The sequence below is a fragment of the Phodopus roborovskii genome, unplaced genomic scaffold (genome assembly GCF_943737965.1).
Source record: "Phodopus roborovskii unplaced genomic scaffold, PHOROB, whole genome shotgun sequence".
Classification (NCBI taxonomy): Eukaryota; Metazoa; Chordata; class Mammalia; order Rodentia; family Cricetidae; genus Phodopus; species Phodopus roborovskii.
In genome coordinates this window covers 11,565,736-11,581,141 of record NW_026126636.1, presented here as the reverse complement: position 1 = coordinate 11,581,141, position 15,406 = coordinate 11,565,736, and the positions used below count along the sequence as shown (strand labels likewise).

Genomic DNA, 15,406 nt, shown 5'->3' with positions numbered 1-15,406 from the left:
AATAAATCCACTTCAGGTGTCGGGAGTCTCCTATGACATCCTCTTAGCCTGGGATCTCCATCTACCCACAGCTGAAAGAGCAGAGAAAGTGGTAACCACAGGAGGCATCGAGGCCACTAGCTGGCTGGCCCTCGATGGGACTGGCAGGAATCCAGGGCATGCATCATGGCTGAGTGCGGGAGATTGGGAAGGTCTGGGCTAGCCCTTGGCTCACTCAGTGTGTAACCAGGGTGCTGGCAGTGGGTTCTATGTCGATTTTACCTTCACAATTTCCTGTGCCAAGATCCCTCCAACCACAGCACACACTGGAGCCATCTCAGAGAAGCAGTACCTACAAGACAGAAAAGTAAAACATAGTACCAGGGCGTGGGGGGAGGGGTGGGGGACATGGGAAAGTTAGCTGGGGCTGTCCTGAATAAAAGCCCTAGCCAGGGAGAGTGCAGTGCTAGAACTGGTGTCCAGGCGTGAAAATTAAATCTGACCCCAGGGGCTCCTAATGGGTGGGAAAGACCTTTAACCTTTGAAAGCAAGAATTCCTTCACATGATTTTTTTTTTTTTTAAAGTTCATGGATACTATATCTGTGCTTCCTAAAAATAAGGCCCTACAAATACCAGATGTTGAGTGCCCCAGCGCATTCTCGCAATTCTCTCAGCACACAGGCAGGGTGTCTACATGCTATTCCAGAACCACAGCAAGCAGGCTGCGCTAACATGCAGCACGATGAGAAACACAGGTGTAGCACAAAGTCTGCATGACCCTGCTACGAAGCAGCTCCTTCCTTCTAGGCCTGGTTTGGGCACTCAGGGCAAATCTCAGCAGAGCCTGTCAGCTGACCCTCCAAATCACCATCTTGGGGCCCAGAACACATTTAGCCATAGGCTCCCAAAGGAAGCTGCCCAGCTAGTTCCCAGCCCACAACACGGGATCAGCTGGAAGAAAAAACTGGGGCAGCAGGCCACCCTGACCCTGGGGCAGCAGGCCACCCTGACCCTTTCCTGCTGGTACTCGTCTTTCTAGACCACACACACATAAAATGTAAACTCAACTACCAACATCCACGTTGTGGTCTGTAAGTCAACGGTAACTGTTTGACTGCCCACAAGGAATCATGCATGGACCGTCCATCTCTGGAACTGAGCTGTGATGTGCATACTGCTACATTTTCTTCCAGAAGGGTCTGCTGCACATTAAAGAGCCCCACCCATATGGCACATAGAAGATTACAAAGTAACCAAGGACCAGGTGTGGTAACAATGTGCTTTCTTTCTTTCTTTCTTTCTTTCTTACTTTCTTTCTTTCTTTCTTTCTTCCTTCCTTCCTTTCTTTCTTTCAATCACAAAAGGAAACAAGAAACAAGGCGGTAGCTCAGCTCAGGCTGGTCCCAACCCTCAGAGTCCTCCCACTTCAGCCTCAGGAGCACTAGAGATTCAAAGCGGGCATGACTACACTCACAGCCTTCTTTGTTTTTAAGGTGCTGGGGACTAAACCAGGTTCTGGTGCATGCCAACAGGTGCTCTCCCACTGAGACACGCCTCTTTTTACTTCTTTGTTTTTATCCCACAAGACAGGAATTTTCTGTGTAGCTCTGGCTGGCCTCAAACTCAGAGAGCTGCCTGTCTCTGCCACCGAGTGCTGGGATCAAAGGTGTGCACCACCACCGCCCGGCTCTTTTTACTTTTTGAGACAAGGGTTTACTAAGTTGTCCAAACTGGCCTTGAACTTGTGATCTTCCTGCCTTTGCCTCCTGAGCAGCTGACATTACGGGATGTGCTACCACCACCAGCTTGTTAAAAACCACTCACACTCCTACATTGTTCGTGTTAGCATTCCACAGGACTTGGCTTTTTAACTCTTTAAAAAGTACTGCTTCAGGCTGACTGTGGTGGTGCCTGTCTTTAGCTCCAGCACTGGGGAGCAGAGGCAGGTGGATGTCTAAGGGTCAGGTCTACATAGACAGCATACAAACATGAAGACATGAGTGTAATCCCAGTACCCATGTGAAAGCTGGGCATGCTGGAGACAAGATGACACAGTTTTCCAGCCAGCTAGTTTAACCCAATCTGCAAGCTCCAGCTTCAGTGAGAGACCCTGTCTTAGAAACATAACGTGGACAGTGACTGAGGGAGACACCCCAATTTAACCTCTGGTTTCCACATCCATATGGAAACATTCGCACGCGCAAACCTGTCAGTTGTGGCTATAGCTGGAGCTCAGTGGTGTTTATAGTATGTGCTTAGTGTATTTGAGCTCTTTAAGTCAGTCTCCAGCACCAAAAAGAAAAACAAACCAAAAACAAACCCACAAATCCCAGGAAATCCACAAAGGATAATATGGGCAGGCAAGAGGCTGAAATGGTCTCTCTAGAGTCGTGGTTAACCTTGAACGCAAGGCAATGTTCTCCATGAGATGACAGCTATGTGCTGCGATGTCCGATGCCAAGGACAAATACTACACACTTGTACTCACAAGAGAGGTTATAGATAGAGTGCACCGGAGGCTCCAGGAGCTAGAAGAACAGAATGGGGAGTCGATGATGACAGCTGTAACAGTAGGAACGGCACACCCCAGAACTGTTAAAATGGGGTTGGAGAGCACTCGCTGCTCTTGTAGAGGACCTGGGTTCCGTTCCCAGCACAATACAATGGCTCATATCCACCTGTTATGCCAAGTCCCAGGGCATCTGGAACCCTGTTCTGGGCCTGCATGCACATGGTGTGGACATCCACACACATGAAGTGTGTGAGAAACTCGTGTGTGAAGGCACACACAAACCTGGAACCCACGTAAAGGTGGAAAGAGAACACACTCCACAGGTATCCTCTGACCCACACATACCATATGCTACACACTATTCCATCATCACATAATAACATAACTGAAAGAAATTAGAAAAAAATTCTAATTTGAGTTACTCATTTGCATCATTAATAATGTGGGCATGCCATGCCATGCCAGAGCAGAGCAGGGAGGACAACCTGCACAAGTCTGGGTTTCTTCTTTTACTGTGTAGCCACAGAGAATGAAGTCAGGTTGATGGGACTGACGGCAAATTCTGGACCCATGAGTTTACTGTCCTAGACCCCTAAGATGGCTAATCTTGTCGTGCATGCTTTATTGTAAATTTGTTTTGAGAAGGATCTCACATAACTCAGGCTAACTTCAAATGTACCACATGGTGGAAGACGACTCTCAACTCCTGATCCTTCTGCTTCTGCCCCTGCAGTGCTAACTTTTAAAAACAATATACATTATTTACACATAAAGTTATGGACGTTTGTTTATGAAGTCCTGACAGTACAAACACATCCTAATAAAGTAAGTGAAGATTAGGTTAATAACTACATATCCAGGTAGTGCAAAACCTTGATGGGCAAGTAACACAGACCGGTTTAGTACCATAAACAGGTTGTATGGTATACTGCCAAGAGACTACCGAAGAATATCCACCATAATGTTTAAACAGTAGAAAAGAACTTATCTGTGAGTGCAGACCAAAGATGTTAGCAGCCGCAGCTGAATCAGGTCCTTTCTCGTCAGGAAAGAAATAAGGCTCTTTGAGGAGACAGCACTCAAAACAGGATGGTGAACGGCACAGGCCAGATGAAGGACAGAGATGCAAGTACAGCTGTCCCTGCCCAGCAGCAGTATTAAGCAGTTTGTAAGAGGCAGCTGGGCTGAGGACGGGGGACTCACTTCCTCGCTCACAGCCCTACCTCTTCTCCAGCTGGTCAGCAGACAGCTTCAGGAAGCCTCCCAACACCTTACTTAGAAGGCAACGGGAGAAGCAGCTGAACACACAGAACCAAACGGACATGTGGCTTCCACGGGGCAGGCAAGGAAGGCAAGAGCCAGCCAGGAGTTCCCTTTTGGGAAGTAGGGCCTTTAATTCTGCTGCCTGGTGAGGACAGGCAGCTAATTCATCACCCTAAAACACTCACATTAGTCAACTGGCTGCATGTTCACGGCCCGGCAAACTTGCCGCCGTCCACCGGGTGGGTGTGCTGGAGAATGGTGACGCTGGCCGGGTGGACATGAGGAGCCCAGGAAGAGAGTAGGCACCAGGGAGAAGGTCTCTGCCTCTGACAAATGGCTGCTGGGGAGAGCGAGCGTGAAAGCAGCACGGGCTACTATGGTGAGATATGGGGTGGTCAAACCGTTACGACAAAACCTTGGGCACAGCCACAGTTGGCATACACCTGTCATCTAAGCACTCACAAAGCCACATCTCAAGCGGTGAGGCATGTGACTGTATCTCTACAGATCTCCACTTACATAGTGGGGAAATAGTGTACAATCAAGAGACCTCAGTGACAGAGCTGAGCAGAAAGCCTCTGCACCGGGGACTAGTCACTGCCATTCTCTGAGCTTCCACCCCTCACCTACAAACTGCATCACTTTGAGGACGAAGGCAGATCACGAGCTCACTGAGCAACTTCCCTGCTGCGAGAGCTGCCTGGAAGGAACGCAGGGCCACCTGTCCGCACCGCAAGCCTGACTGTGTGAGAGCAGGAGACTGCCAAGGCCAGAGTTTCCCAGAGCCTGGAGTGGATCTGAGGTCTCTGCTGATATCTACCACTGCTGGATGACAAATAGTCACCAATCACACCGTTAGACTCAGCAACTCTCGTGGCTCATTCATCCTGTAGCTGAATCTGGACAGCATAGGACCCAAGAAGATACTCTTCTTAGCATTACACTGCTAAGGCCGAGCACAGACCAGCAAGCAGGGGGCTGCAGAAAGCTGTGGGGCTCCACATGCTAGGACCCTCCACCCTGTGACAGGAAACTGCACCAACCAACACCACACACAGCACGGAGGCGAGTCAGAAAGGACAGAACATGTTAACAGGCCACACGGCGCCTTACATGTCAAACCACACGAAAGCCAAACCTACAAGCCTTCGTTTCCCTCACAGTGCTGGTTATGGCACAGGCAGGAGGAGGTTTATACAGCTGGCAAATGTGGCACAGGAGTCCCCTAAGACAAACAGCGAAACCAGCTGTCTGTCTGTTCAGATACCAACCTGACAAAGTCATCGGGAAGCAGGTCAGGACCGACGCCCAGTGAGTCGAGCACATCATTTCTTATCTGCAGCAGCAGCTCTGCGTCCTCACCGTAGCTATCAGAACTGGGATCTCTCCCTTTATCTGTGCGGAATTTCAGCAGCACTGGGAAAGAGGAAGAAGAGGTCAGAGAGCCAATCTCCTTAATGAATGCTCTGATCTCATTTCAAATACAAGGAAAACCTGAAATGTCTGTGGGCAGAAAAGGCCAGCAGAAGGCCCTGTTAGGACCTGGATGAGAGGCCTGGGTGGGAGGCCCGCATTCTAGGCATCGGTTCAAAGGGCTGCTTCAGCCAGCAAGGAGAGCCAAATACTCACTCACAAGAAAGGCAGGCCACTACAAACACACCTCCCTTAACCTCCAGGAACTAAGGGAGTAGGGGAAGCTCCTGCCACATCTTAGCACCAGGCTTATGTAAGGAGACCCCCAACAAGGCGAGAGCGGAGTCCAAATGCAGGAGGGACCACCTGAAGTCTTAGTCTGGTCCACACCACATGGGTATCTCAGAGTGGAGGTACAGACACATGAATTGGCTTCTTAGTCTCAGCCCTGGGTGCTCTCTGAAGCACTTACCCGGGCTCCACTTTACTGATTGCTAAGCCCGCTCATTAAGTTTAGCGTCTGCACACCAAGGGAGGCAGAGGACATATTCGATGAATTAGCCCCGCAGAGCAGAGGCTCTTCCCTAAGATTAAGGGAGAGCTGAGCCAGTTGCCAGTTGCTCCAGGCTCTTAATAAAACAAGCATTTGGAACTTGTCCCAACTGAAGAACTATTCCTGTTTTTTTTTTTTTATTTTAAAGATTTTAATTATGTATAGGTGTACGTATCTGCATGTAGTTATGTACTCACGAGTGAAAGTTCCTGGGAAAGCCAGAGGTGTCAGATTCCCCTGAAGTTACAGATGGCTGAGACACCTGAACTGGGTGCTGGGAACCTAACTGTGATGATCTTCTGGAAGAACAGCAAATACTCTTAACCCCTGAGCCACCTCTGCACAGCCTATTATTTTGAGACTGACAAACAGCTTGGCAAATGAGTACCCAAGAATGACCCCAGTTTCCAAGCTGCACCAACTCTCTACCTGACAGCCTCAGAGGTGCTTACTTGGTGCCAGGCCAAACTGCGTGTCAAAGTACACCAGTGTGGGCTTCCTTTCTGCATGGGCAAAGCTTATGGCTGGGGCAACATTCACGACAGAAAATTCATGAAGCCAATGGGCCTCCACTGCAGTCTGAGCATAGCTTGGAAATGTGCTCCAAGTTTTCTAAGAAAATCACAAGCCACAGAGCCCAGGCAAAAGACTAGGGTTTCTGGGGTGTCTTTGCTTAAGAAAATGTGTCTCCATTTCTCTGGCAATTGGGGCGGGGGGTGGGGGGGGGAGAATGTTTCTTTTGAGACAGGGTTTCTCTGTGTAACAGCCCTGGCTGTCCTAGAACTCGCTCTGTAGACCAGGCTGTCCTTGAACTCACAGAGATCAGCCTGCCTCTGCCCTCTGAGTCCTTGAATTAAAGGCATGCGGTGCACCACCACCACCATCATCGCCGCCACCTGGCTCTCTGGCAACTCTTGTTAGACTCATTACTTGCTCAGGGTACTGTTTGTGGTCTGGAATGTCAGCCTCTCTAAGGGCATCACTGGATCCCTCAGTGCTGTCTGAGCACTTGACAAGCTAGAGGCCAGCCCTACGCACTGCCACACATGAGCTCGGCTTCCATCGGCGCACCAGATGTGCAGTGAAGGCACCTGAGTTGGCATCTGGGGACTGGTTAGTGGCAGCTGTACTCTGTTGTGCAGAAAGCCTCTTCCCCAACATCCCATGAAACCAGACAGCAGTCTAGTCACAGCAACTTCTCTGGGTGGCCCTTGCACAAGGCCAGTGAGCCTTGGGAAGACAAGGCACCTACACCCAGAGTGGGTAGTGGGTGCTGCTGGCACTGAGGATGGATGTGATGCCAGATACCAAGAAGAGATCCAGCGGCTCATGGCAGCAAGAAGCAGCAGCCTGCAGGCTCCCGGAGAGAGGAGGAACAGCCCTACATTGCTGGCCAACTGCAGTTCTGTCCTGCCTCTGTCACTGGGAATGCCAACTTTCCCAAGTGTCCAGGGCTTTCCAGTCTTCACCATGAATGTTACAAACTACAGCTCTGGGGAAAAAAGTCTAAACAGTGACAGACCTTGCTATGTGTAAGGAGCCATGTTGAACATGCTACATGTATGAGTATCTTCACAAGACTGACCTGAGAGGGTGGTGAGAACTATCACTTTCAGAGGAAGAGAAAAAACTCGCTTAACCGCTAAGGGGGAGCGGAAAGGAAGTGTCAGCGCAGGCCCACTTCTGGAATCCAAAAGTGGCAGAACCGTGAAGGAACGTGGCACAAAAGGTGCCACATGGCCTGGCCCTTTGCCGCACTGGGTTACATTTTTCAAGATGCATTTCCCAGATGGTCTTGAATGCTCACAAGGTAACATCCTCTGCAAGCTATTACACCAGAGGGTGAGCAGAGGAAGCAGAACCCCTTGTTCATGTCTTCAGAGGGTAGACGCAGCATCACCTCCCAAAGAAACCAGGTGGTACCCAGAGGAAGGGCAAAGGCAACGGAAGGGCAATGGGAGCCTCCTGGCCGTTCCGGGTGCAGCAGGCGTGGATGAGGCCGGCAGGCTGGCACCGTGCACATACCTCACTGGCCACTCTGAGGTATGTCAGGGCCACTGGGGAGGCGGCCAAAAGCAGGCTCACTTATTTGCAGTAAAGCAAACAGAAGCTGCCTTTCCCCTCGTTTCTGAATGTCAGCACTCATTAGCAGAGGTGAAGAGGGCGGGAAGAAACTCATGTTCCAGAAAGGCAGTGGCCTCGGGACTGACACCAGCCCCTGACAAGTTCTTCTTACTTTCTGCTCTTTGTTCTGCTTTCTGCTGCTTTAAACAGCCAGCCACACGCGAGCATGGCTGTTGATTCTGCATTTCTGAATTTCACCAGTTTGGGCTATAATCGTTCAGATCAAACACTGGGATGGAGAACTGCTTGCCAAAAGATGACTCATAGGATAATATAAAAACACTACAAAATAAAGAGTTCCAAACTTGATTAACTTCATGTGAACTATTTAATTCAGGGTGCCTAAGTCCAGTGGGATGATGACATCTACCATTGGAGATGGACTGATGTCTCTGCTTAAGTTTAGGACTAGTTCATGTAATGGAAATGATAAAGTTTGAAAAACACGTGTCTGCAGGGCGGCAGTGGCGGTGCAGTCCTTTAACCACACCACCGGGGAGGCAGAGATGGGCAATCTGAGTCCGAGCCCAGCCTGGTCTACAGGCACTAGCATGGCCAATCCAGAAGCTCTGACAATCTAGGGGTGCCAGGGAGTGCTTTCCTCAGAAGCCAGTGTCACCCATCTTTTACTACATAATAGTTAATGTCAACCTAGACTATAGGAGACCCTGCTGAAGCTCAAAGGCAGTGGGACAAACCTCGCGGGGAAGGGCAGGGGTCCCTGGAGGCGACCACGAGCCTGCTCTCTCACACTCTGGTGGCTCGTGGCATCTCTACCTGCTCAGATCTGTGCCCAGTGCTTTCCTATTGACCCCAAGCTCAGTCTCAGAGTCCAGGCACATGTATACTTATTTCAGAACATTACCCAGGCCCAGGTCCCTACCCCAGGCCTGAGATGGGGACCCTGCTGGATGATAGCACCACAGTGGTCTCCCTGAAGACTCTCAGATGTCCTGTGTGACCTCCAAGTCCTGCCCACAACTTTTATAAGTGCTCACACAACAAAGGCTTGGTTCTTAGCTTGCATGACTGAGAGGTCTGTTGGTTTTAAAGGTACACCTGGTATGGAATCCAAATCTCCTCTTGTTTTGCTTCCTGGCTATGACATACGTGAATGGTTTTGCTCAGCTATGTACATCCATGGTGGTATCCTCAGTGAGTTCTAAGAGACTGGGCCCCCACACAGACCCCCCACAAACTTTTTCCTTTTGAGATGATCACAGTATACGGCCCTGGTGGTCTCAAACTGGCTATGCAGGCTATACTGGCCCAGAACTTGCAGCTGTTCTCCTGCCTATACTTCCCAAGTGCCACCATATTGGGATCTTTTTTCTCTATAAATAGTTACTGCCTCAAGTTACGTGTTATAGTGACAGAAAGCTAGCGTTTCGCCCTGTCATCTTGCCAGCAACCCTTCACAAATGGCCTGGTGATGAATCAGCTCGGAGAAAGACACTGCTTCTCTGTCAGTCTCTCACTTGCTTTTGAAAAACTCCCAGACAGCCACATGAAAGCTGCTGATGGGCTAAGGAGAAGTCCAATTCTCAGAAATGACTCAGAATAAGATGCGCTTTTTGCCTATCAAATTACACTGAGATTACTCAAGCAGAAGGCACAAGGCCTGCACCTAACCTAGTGCTCAGTAGGGGCAGGAATGCTCAGTGGCTCACACACATGTTAATAAATGCCTACACTTGAAGCTCTAGGATCACCACAAGCCAGAGGCCTTGTCTACAGTGAGGTCCAGGCCAATCGGGTGCACACCGAGACTTTCAAAAAAAGATTCTTCATACAAGGTCATGTCGTAGCCCTTGACTGACTACACACAGATGTCCACCACCATGTTATTTGTATCACAGTAAACCTGGGGCTCAATTCAGTAATAGGATGGCAACTATGAACACAGAGTCCCCTGCAGCTACTAAAATCTTCAAGTTAAAGTTTTAGTCAAATTTCTTCCATCAATTGGATTAAAATCTATGACACTCCCATCAGATTCCAGTCTCTGCCAGAAAGTCTATTTTTCTGTCTATAATATAAATGTCTGAGTGACTCTTACCTTTAATGGGGACATTCTAACTAGCATGAAAAGATCGTAATTAATGAAGGGAAACAGAACAAAGGGAGGCAAATCACAAAGGGAGCAGTGTGAACGCATGCTGTGTCCAGCCTGGCCAGTGCACGACAGTCATGCAAGTACTATGACAGGCCTCTGCACTCAGCCCACTCAGCCTGGCCACAACAAGCAGGGAAACAGAGTCCTTTCTCTAGCCCAGCACTTGAGTGGCACGTGGCCTTGAATCTGGGCATCTGCTGCTCTCTGCCAACCACACTGGAGAGGGAAGGTGGCACAGGACATTCCCGTGACTACTATCTGACAGTCAGAGAAAAGACTCGAGGCTCTAACAACGGCTGCAGCTGGGACTGGGGCTTGTCCACAGCTCCCAGGAAGACGCTCAAAGTGGGGGCAGGGACATGACCTGCAAAGACAGAACAAGGCAAGTGGCTGACAATGTGGCTCCTCATCATTGCATCTGAGTGTGGTGGCTCTCAGTTTTCTCATCTTTGAAAGCATAGTAAGACAAGGTCCCAGAGTTCCTCAAGCTCAGACAAAAGAATGGATCTGTCCACTGGCAACATTCAGGGTCTCACAATCAGGGCCACCAAACAGACTCAGTGCTTTCGAGGTGATGCTTAAAACAGGTACTGGAGACACAAGCTTTGATCAGTTTACTCTCACAGCACCCAGCCATTCAGACTTCTCTGCTGAGAAAGGAATGCAATCTGCCCTTGTGTGGACGTGAAGATAAACGGTCCCTGGAGAAGCACGCCCCCAGGAACTACCAGGACACGCCATCACTGGAGCCCCATGAACCACACAGTCTGTGTGGCTCTGGGCCTGCTTTCCCGCACCAAGCACCCGCCTTCGCCTTCTCACCAGTGAGGCCGCTGGAGGGTCATCCCCTCTTCCCTGGATGGTAGTGCCTTCCTCTTTTCTCAATGGCTGTGGTCTCGCAGGCCTACAGCGCAGGTCTGCCGCTGATGACAAAGCGCTGCACACACACAAACATCACCACTGCCTTTGCCTACAAATTATTTTTAAACATCCGTGGTCACGACGACAGCCAATCAGCAAGCAGCCAGTTGCTACCCCAGTATCACAGGTGTCCCCCATGGCTAGCTGCTCCTTGGGAGTTCTTGTCATTGCTGAGCAGCAAAGCCCCACTGGGGAGACCCACACTCAAATGGTGCTGGCCTGTCTGGAAAGGTTATGACTTTTAAAATGAGAAGTTTTTTCCTCAGAGGATCCATCCTCACATCAGGAGGGAGGTCTAAGAAAAGCGACTTGAAACTGAAGAAAACAAGTAGCAATTTTCTTCCAGGAATTACAACAAAATGTTACTAAAATGTTATTGTTTAGAAACCAGAGAGAATAGAACAATTTCTAACAAGAAAACGGGGAGTGGAAGGAAAAAGCAGGAACCATGAAAGGCAACAAGACTTGCTCAATGGCAGAGAGCCACAAACTAGTACATAGCAAAGTGTAGACCCAAACAGCTCTCAAATCCAAACTCACGTTCTTTTTTTCCCTTTTAAAAAACCTAGCTGTATTTGATTAATACATAAGGGGTTTTTGCCTGCAAGTACGTGTGTGCACTATGCATATATCATGCCTGCTACCCACTGAGGTCAGGTGTCAGACCCCCTGGGACTGAAATTACATGAGTTTATAAGCGACCAAACGGGTGCCAGGAATCAAATCCAGGTTCTCAGAAGAGCAGCCACTGCTCTCAATCACTGAGGTCTTCCCTACACCAACCTCAAGTACTTTCTTTTTACATGAAGAAAGTAGCTGTGCGCTCCAGATTTGGTTGGCTAAATTCAGAAACAAAAACAAGTGGCTCCCTTAGAAAGACATTACCTTTCCTATGGCCAGGGCCCAGCACAGCCACAAACTTCCTAGCTGTGTGATGGTGTCTGAATGTAGGCAGCCCGGCCAACAGCAGCAGCAGTCCTCTGAAAAGGGCACAGGGCTGCACTTCGAGGCTTACGGACATTTCCTGGCTGTAGCACAGTGGGAAAATGTCCAAGAGTCTACTATACAAACTGCCTCTCCTACATGGCCTCACAGGGCCCTAGAATAAAGTAATGGAGCAACAGAGTAAGAACTGGTTAGAATCTCCAAGTTGGGACAGGCACCAAGAGACCTCAAGCAGCCCCGATTTAGCAAGCAACACTGTATTAGACCAGTGCTGGACAAGCAAGAGGGGAGGAAGCCTCACTTAGCCAGCTCTTGTCCAGAAGGTGCTATTGGCTCAGAGGAAGGAAGCCTAACCCAAACACAAGGGACACTGAGCATGGGGACAAGTATGAAAGGCTATGGACAAGAGCACACGCAGAATGGGAACAATTACAGCATGGGCTTGCAGATGCCTCCTGGGGAGGTGCAGAGGTCTAAAAAGGAGAGGTGCAGAGTTCCAAGAGAAAAGGGAGCAGAGAGAGAGAATGGCCAGCAGATCCCAGCTGAGGGATGTCAGTATGTTCCTACAGTCACAACTGTTTTCTGAACAAAAGGTGAATTATAGAGCTAGGGACATGGCTTCGTGGTAGAGTGTCCAGAATTGGGCAGCAGGGATTCTTTACAGGAAAAATGGGGATTGCAGAAATGTCTACATACCTAGATGGGCCAACATGTTAACAAGGAGGTGGCCAACCCAGCGCTCTGGGGAAAAGTATGAGAAAGGGATTCAGGTAGGATAAGCTCCAGCATGGTCCATGCTGCTGCTCACCATCTGTGTGAAGAGGCTCCCAATCACAATTTTTGGAGACAAAAATCTTACTAGGTATTCCTGGCTAGCCTGGTCTACATAAACCAGGCTGGCCTCAAACTCAGAGATCAGTCTGCCTCTGCTCCAAGTGCTGGGATTAAAGACATGTGTCACCCTGCCCAGCTTATAGAAATATATCTTTAAAAATATTTCTGTCACCATTTTCATAATAACTATTTTACATGTACATCTGTATATGTGTGTGAAGGCAGCTAAGAGGATGCAAGATCCCCTGAAGCTGGAATTACATACATGGTTGTGAGACATATTATGTAGGAACTCTGGTCCTGTGTAAGATCTGCAAGCCATTTTAGCCTCTGAGCAATCATATCTACCCCCGTTATGTTTATCTTTAGTTTGCCCATACTCAGGAGAGGAAGGAGGTGACTCACCCTATCCAGCCTTTGCACCCTACTCTACCCTATACCGCCTGACAACTGTTTTTGTACCCTCTAAGGCCCTAGCCAGCAGAAGAGACAATGCATACATTGATGTACAGATGATAAGCCACAAGCACACCTACTGTTACCAACCCCACCGCACACCCTCACAGCCCCTGCTAGACTATCGCCTTCCATACACACTGTTCTACAAAAACAAAGGCAAACCTCACTGCTAATTTTCAGCTTTCCTTAGGCTGCTCCACATGAAACACTAATGCCAGCACTTAGTGGGGAGAGGTGGGAAGATGACAATTTCAAGGCCCGTTTTGGTTACATGGTAAGTTCTGAGGCCACAATGGTTTATCCTGGTTGAGGACCTGTCTCAACGAACCACCAACAATAAACACACTGCATTCAAGAGGTATCCCAGGAGCTTCCTTTTGTTCCTGTTAATTAAAGAATAAGTCCCTTGGATGCGTTTAGATTAAAAATGGGTAACTGGAAAAGCCAACCAACCAGCCAGCCAGCCAGCCAACTGGTAACTGAGGCTTTGGTTCAAGGTATGGCTTCTTTCCCTACTGTGGGGGGAATCTCACTTGAGAACTTTAAAAAAAACTTGAGGAAGCAAGCTACCTTATTACAGCCAGCAACAGGAGACATACTTAGTTGATGTGAGCTTTCAGAAGGGTCTCTGGGTGGCTGACAGCCCATCCCAAAGGGAGCCGTGGCCCCACGCCCTGGGCTCCAGCTGCTGTGCTGTCTTTTCTCTCCACCTCTTAGCAAAACCTGTTCAAGACTGTGTGCGTCTACGGGAAATGCCCATTCCCAGTTCCTGGAATGTTCTTAACAGTCTGCTTTGACAGCTGTGGTATAATGCACTCACGCTACACCAACATGACAAAGCAGTTTCTTCTACAGCCTACATCAGGGCTTTCCTCACAAGGTGTTAGTGTGAACTCACTGCGAAGGACATCGACTCTTCCTCCTGATTTTCAGCTACAGATCTTACAAACTCCAGATGCACCACAAATGTCTGATCTTGGGTTAGTTTGCCTTTAGTTCTGAGTATTTTTCCACAGCTTATTCGAATAGATTGAGAGAGTGAGGGAGCAGGGCCCGAGGAGATGTGGTCCAATCTTTCCTGCTCTTGCTAACCCTGTGTGTTGCTGTCCACGTTGGTAAATGAACAGTTTCCATACAAGAGCTGCTATTTTTAGCACTCCTGTTATGATAAACTCACAGTAACCTCAGAAAGAACAAATCAAAGTCAACTTTTTGCCACAGGAAACCAGCTCACATTTAATGTTTTGCAACACACCATGGGAGAATAATAAAGAGACGAGCTCTTTCTGTTCACAGACAGGAAGGAGAACACAGCTCTTAAGACAGAGGAAAAACGCAGCAGGAAGCAGTCAGTCTGACCACCACTGTGTCAGGCAAACTGGAAAAACACCGTTCCCAAACATGGCTGGACAGCTGGGTGGCATGAGACTCTGTAAGCACCCAGACAAGAAGACACTGCACATCAAGCCTGGTGTGTGCTAGGCTTGATGGGAATTACTATCCAAGCTACGAGAGACCCAGCAGGAGGATCACAACTTCAGGGATATCACAGACAACCTGGCGTCTCAAAATTCAAATTTTTTAATTTTGAATTTTATGTGTATGGGTCTCCTGGCTGCATGTATGTCATGCATGTGTGCCCCTAGTGCCCTCAGAGGCCAGAAGAGTACTAGATCACCTGGAACTAGAGTAACAGCTCTGAGCTGCTGTGTGGGTGCTGGGAATCAAAGGCAGGTCCTGTCCAAGAGCAGCCGCCAGTGCTCTTAACTGCTGAGCCGTCTTTCCAGCTCCTAGAAATATATTTTTCTAGGCTAGAACAGTGTGGGAGAACACTATACACATAAAGCTGGTACAAAGAAAACAAAAGAAGTCTTGAAAGTACCCAGGGAGCAGACAGCAAGAGGATACTGCAGGGACGCAGCATGTGAGCAGTCCTCATTCTCAGGTGGGACAAATGAGCAGACAAGCAATAACCAGTCACTCCCACGGAAACAGCCATCTATCTCGCACCCAGCATCTCACACTAGGCACGGGGAAATAGGGAAAACCCTTAGGAGAGCATCACCTTGCATCACCAAGCACCTTGTCTGTTCTCATTGGGCACTATCAGGTGAGACAGACATCATTACCAGGTCAGTCTCTGGTCTAGAAAAACCGAAAACTACTTACCTGTCCTTCTAGGTCAGCTGGGCACAGATGACGGTTGTCATCCATCCCGTCAGCAGGATGGGAACAAGGTACTCACTGGTTCAAAGGCCCTTTGGTATCATTAAACTATCACATAAA

General features: G+C 48.9%; 2 protein-coding genes across 2 annotated transcripts in view; one reads left to right on the top strand and one right to left on the bottom strand.

The window, feature by feature from the left end:
• Bbc3 (BCL2 binding component 3) overlaps window positions 1–15,406 on the top strand; it is a 256,886-nt gene that overhangs the window by 15,368 nt on the left and 226,112 nt on the right. The window lies entirely within an intron of this gene.
• Window positions 1–15,406, bottom strand: part of Sae1 (SUMO1 activating enzyme subunit 1) — a 43,886-nt gene that overhangs the window by 2,228 nt on the left and 26,252 nt on the right. Inside the window, exons 7-8 of the mRNA XM_051206924.1 lie at window positions 5,027–5,171; window positions 262–331 (exon numbers count right to left, since the gene is read on the bottom strand). Of these exons, the coding sequence (XP_051062881.1) occupies window positions 262–331; window positions 5,027–5,171 (215 nt within the window). The remainder of the gene's footprint in view (window positions 1–261; window positions 332–5,026; window positions 5,172–15,406) is intronic.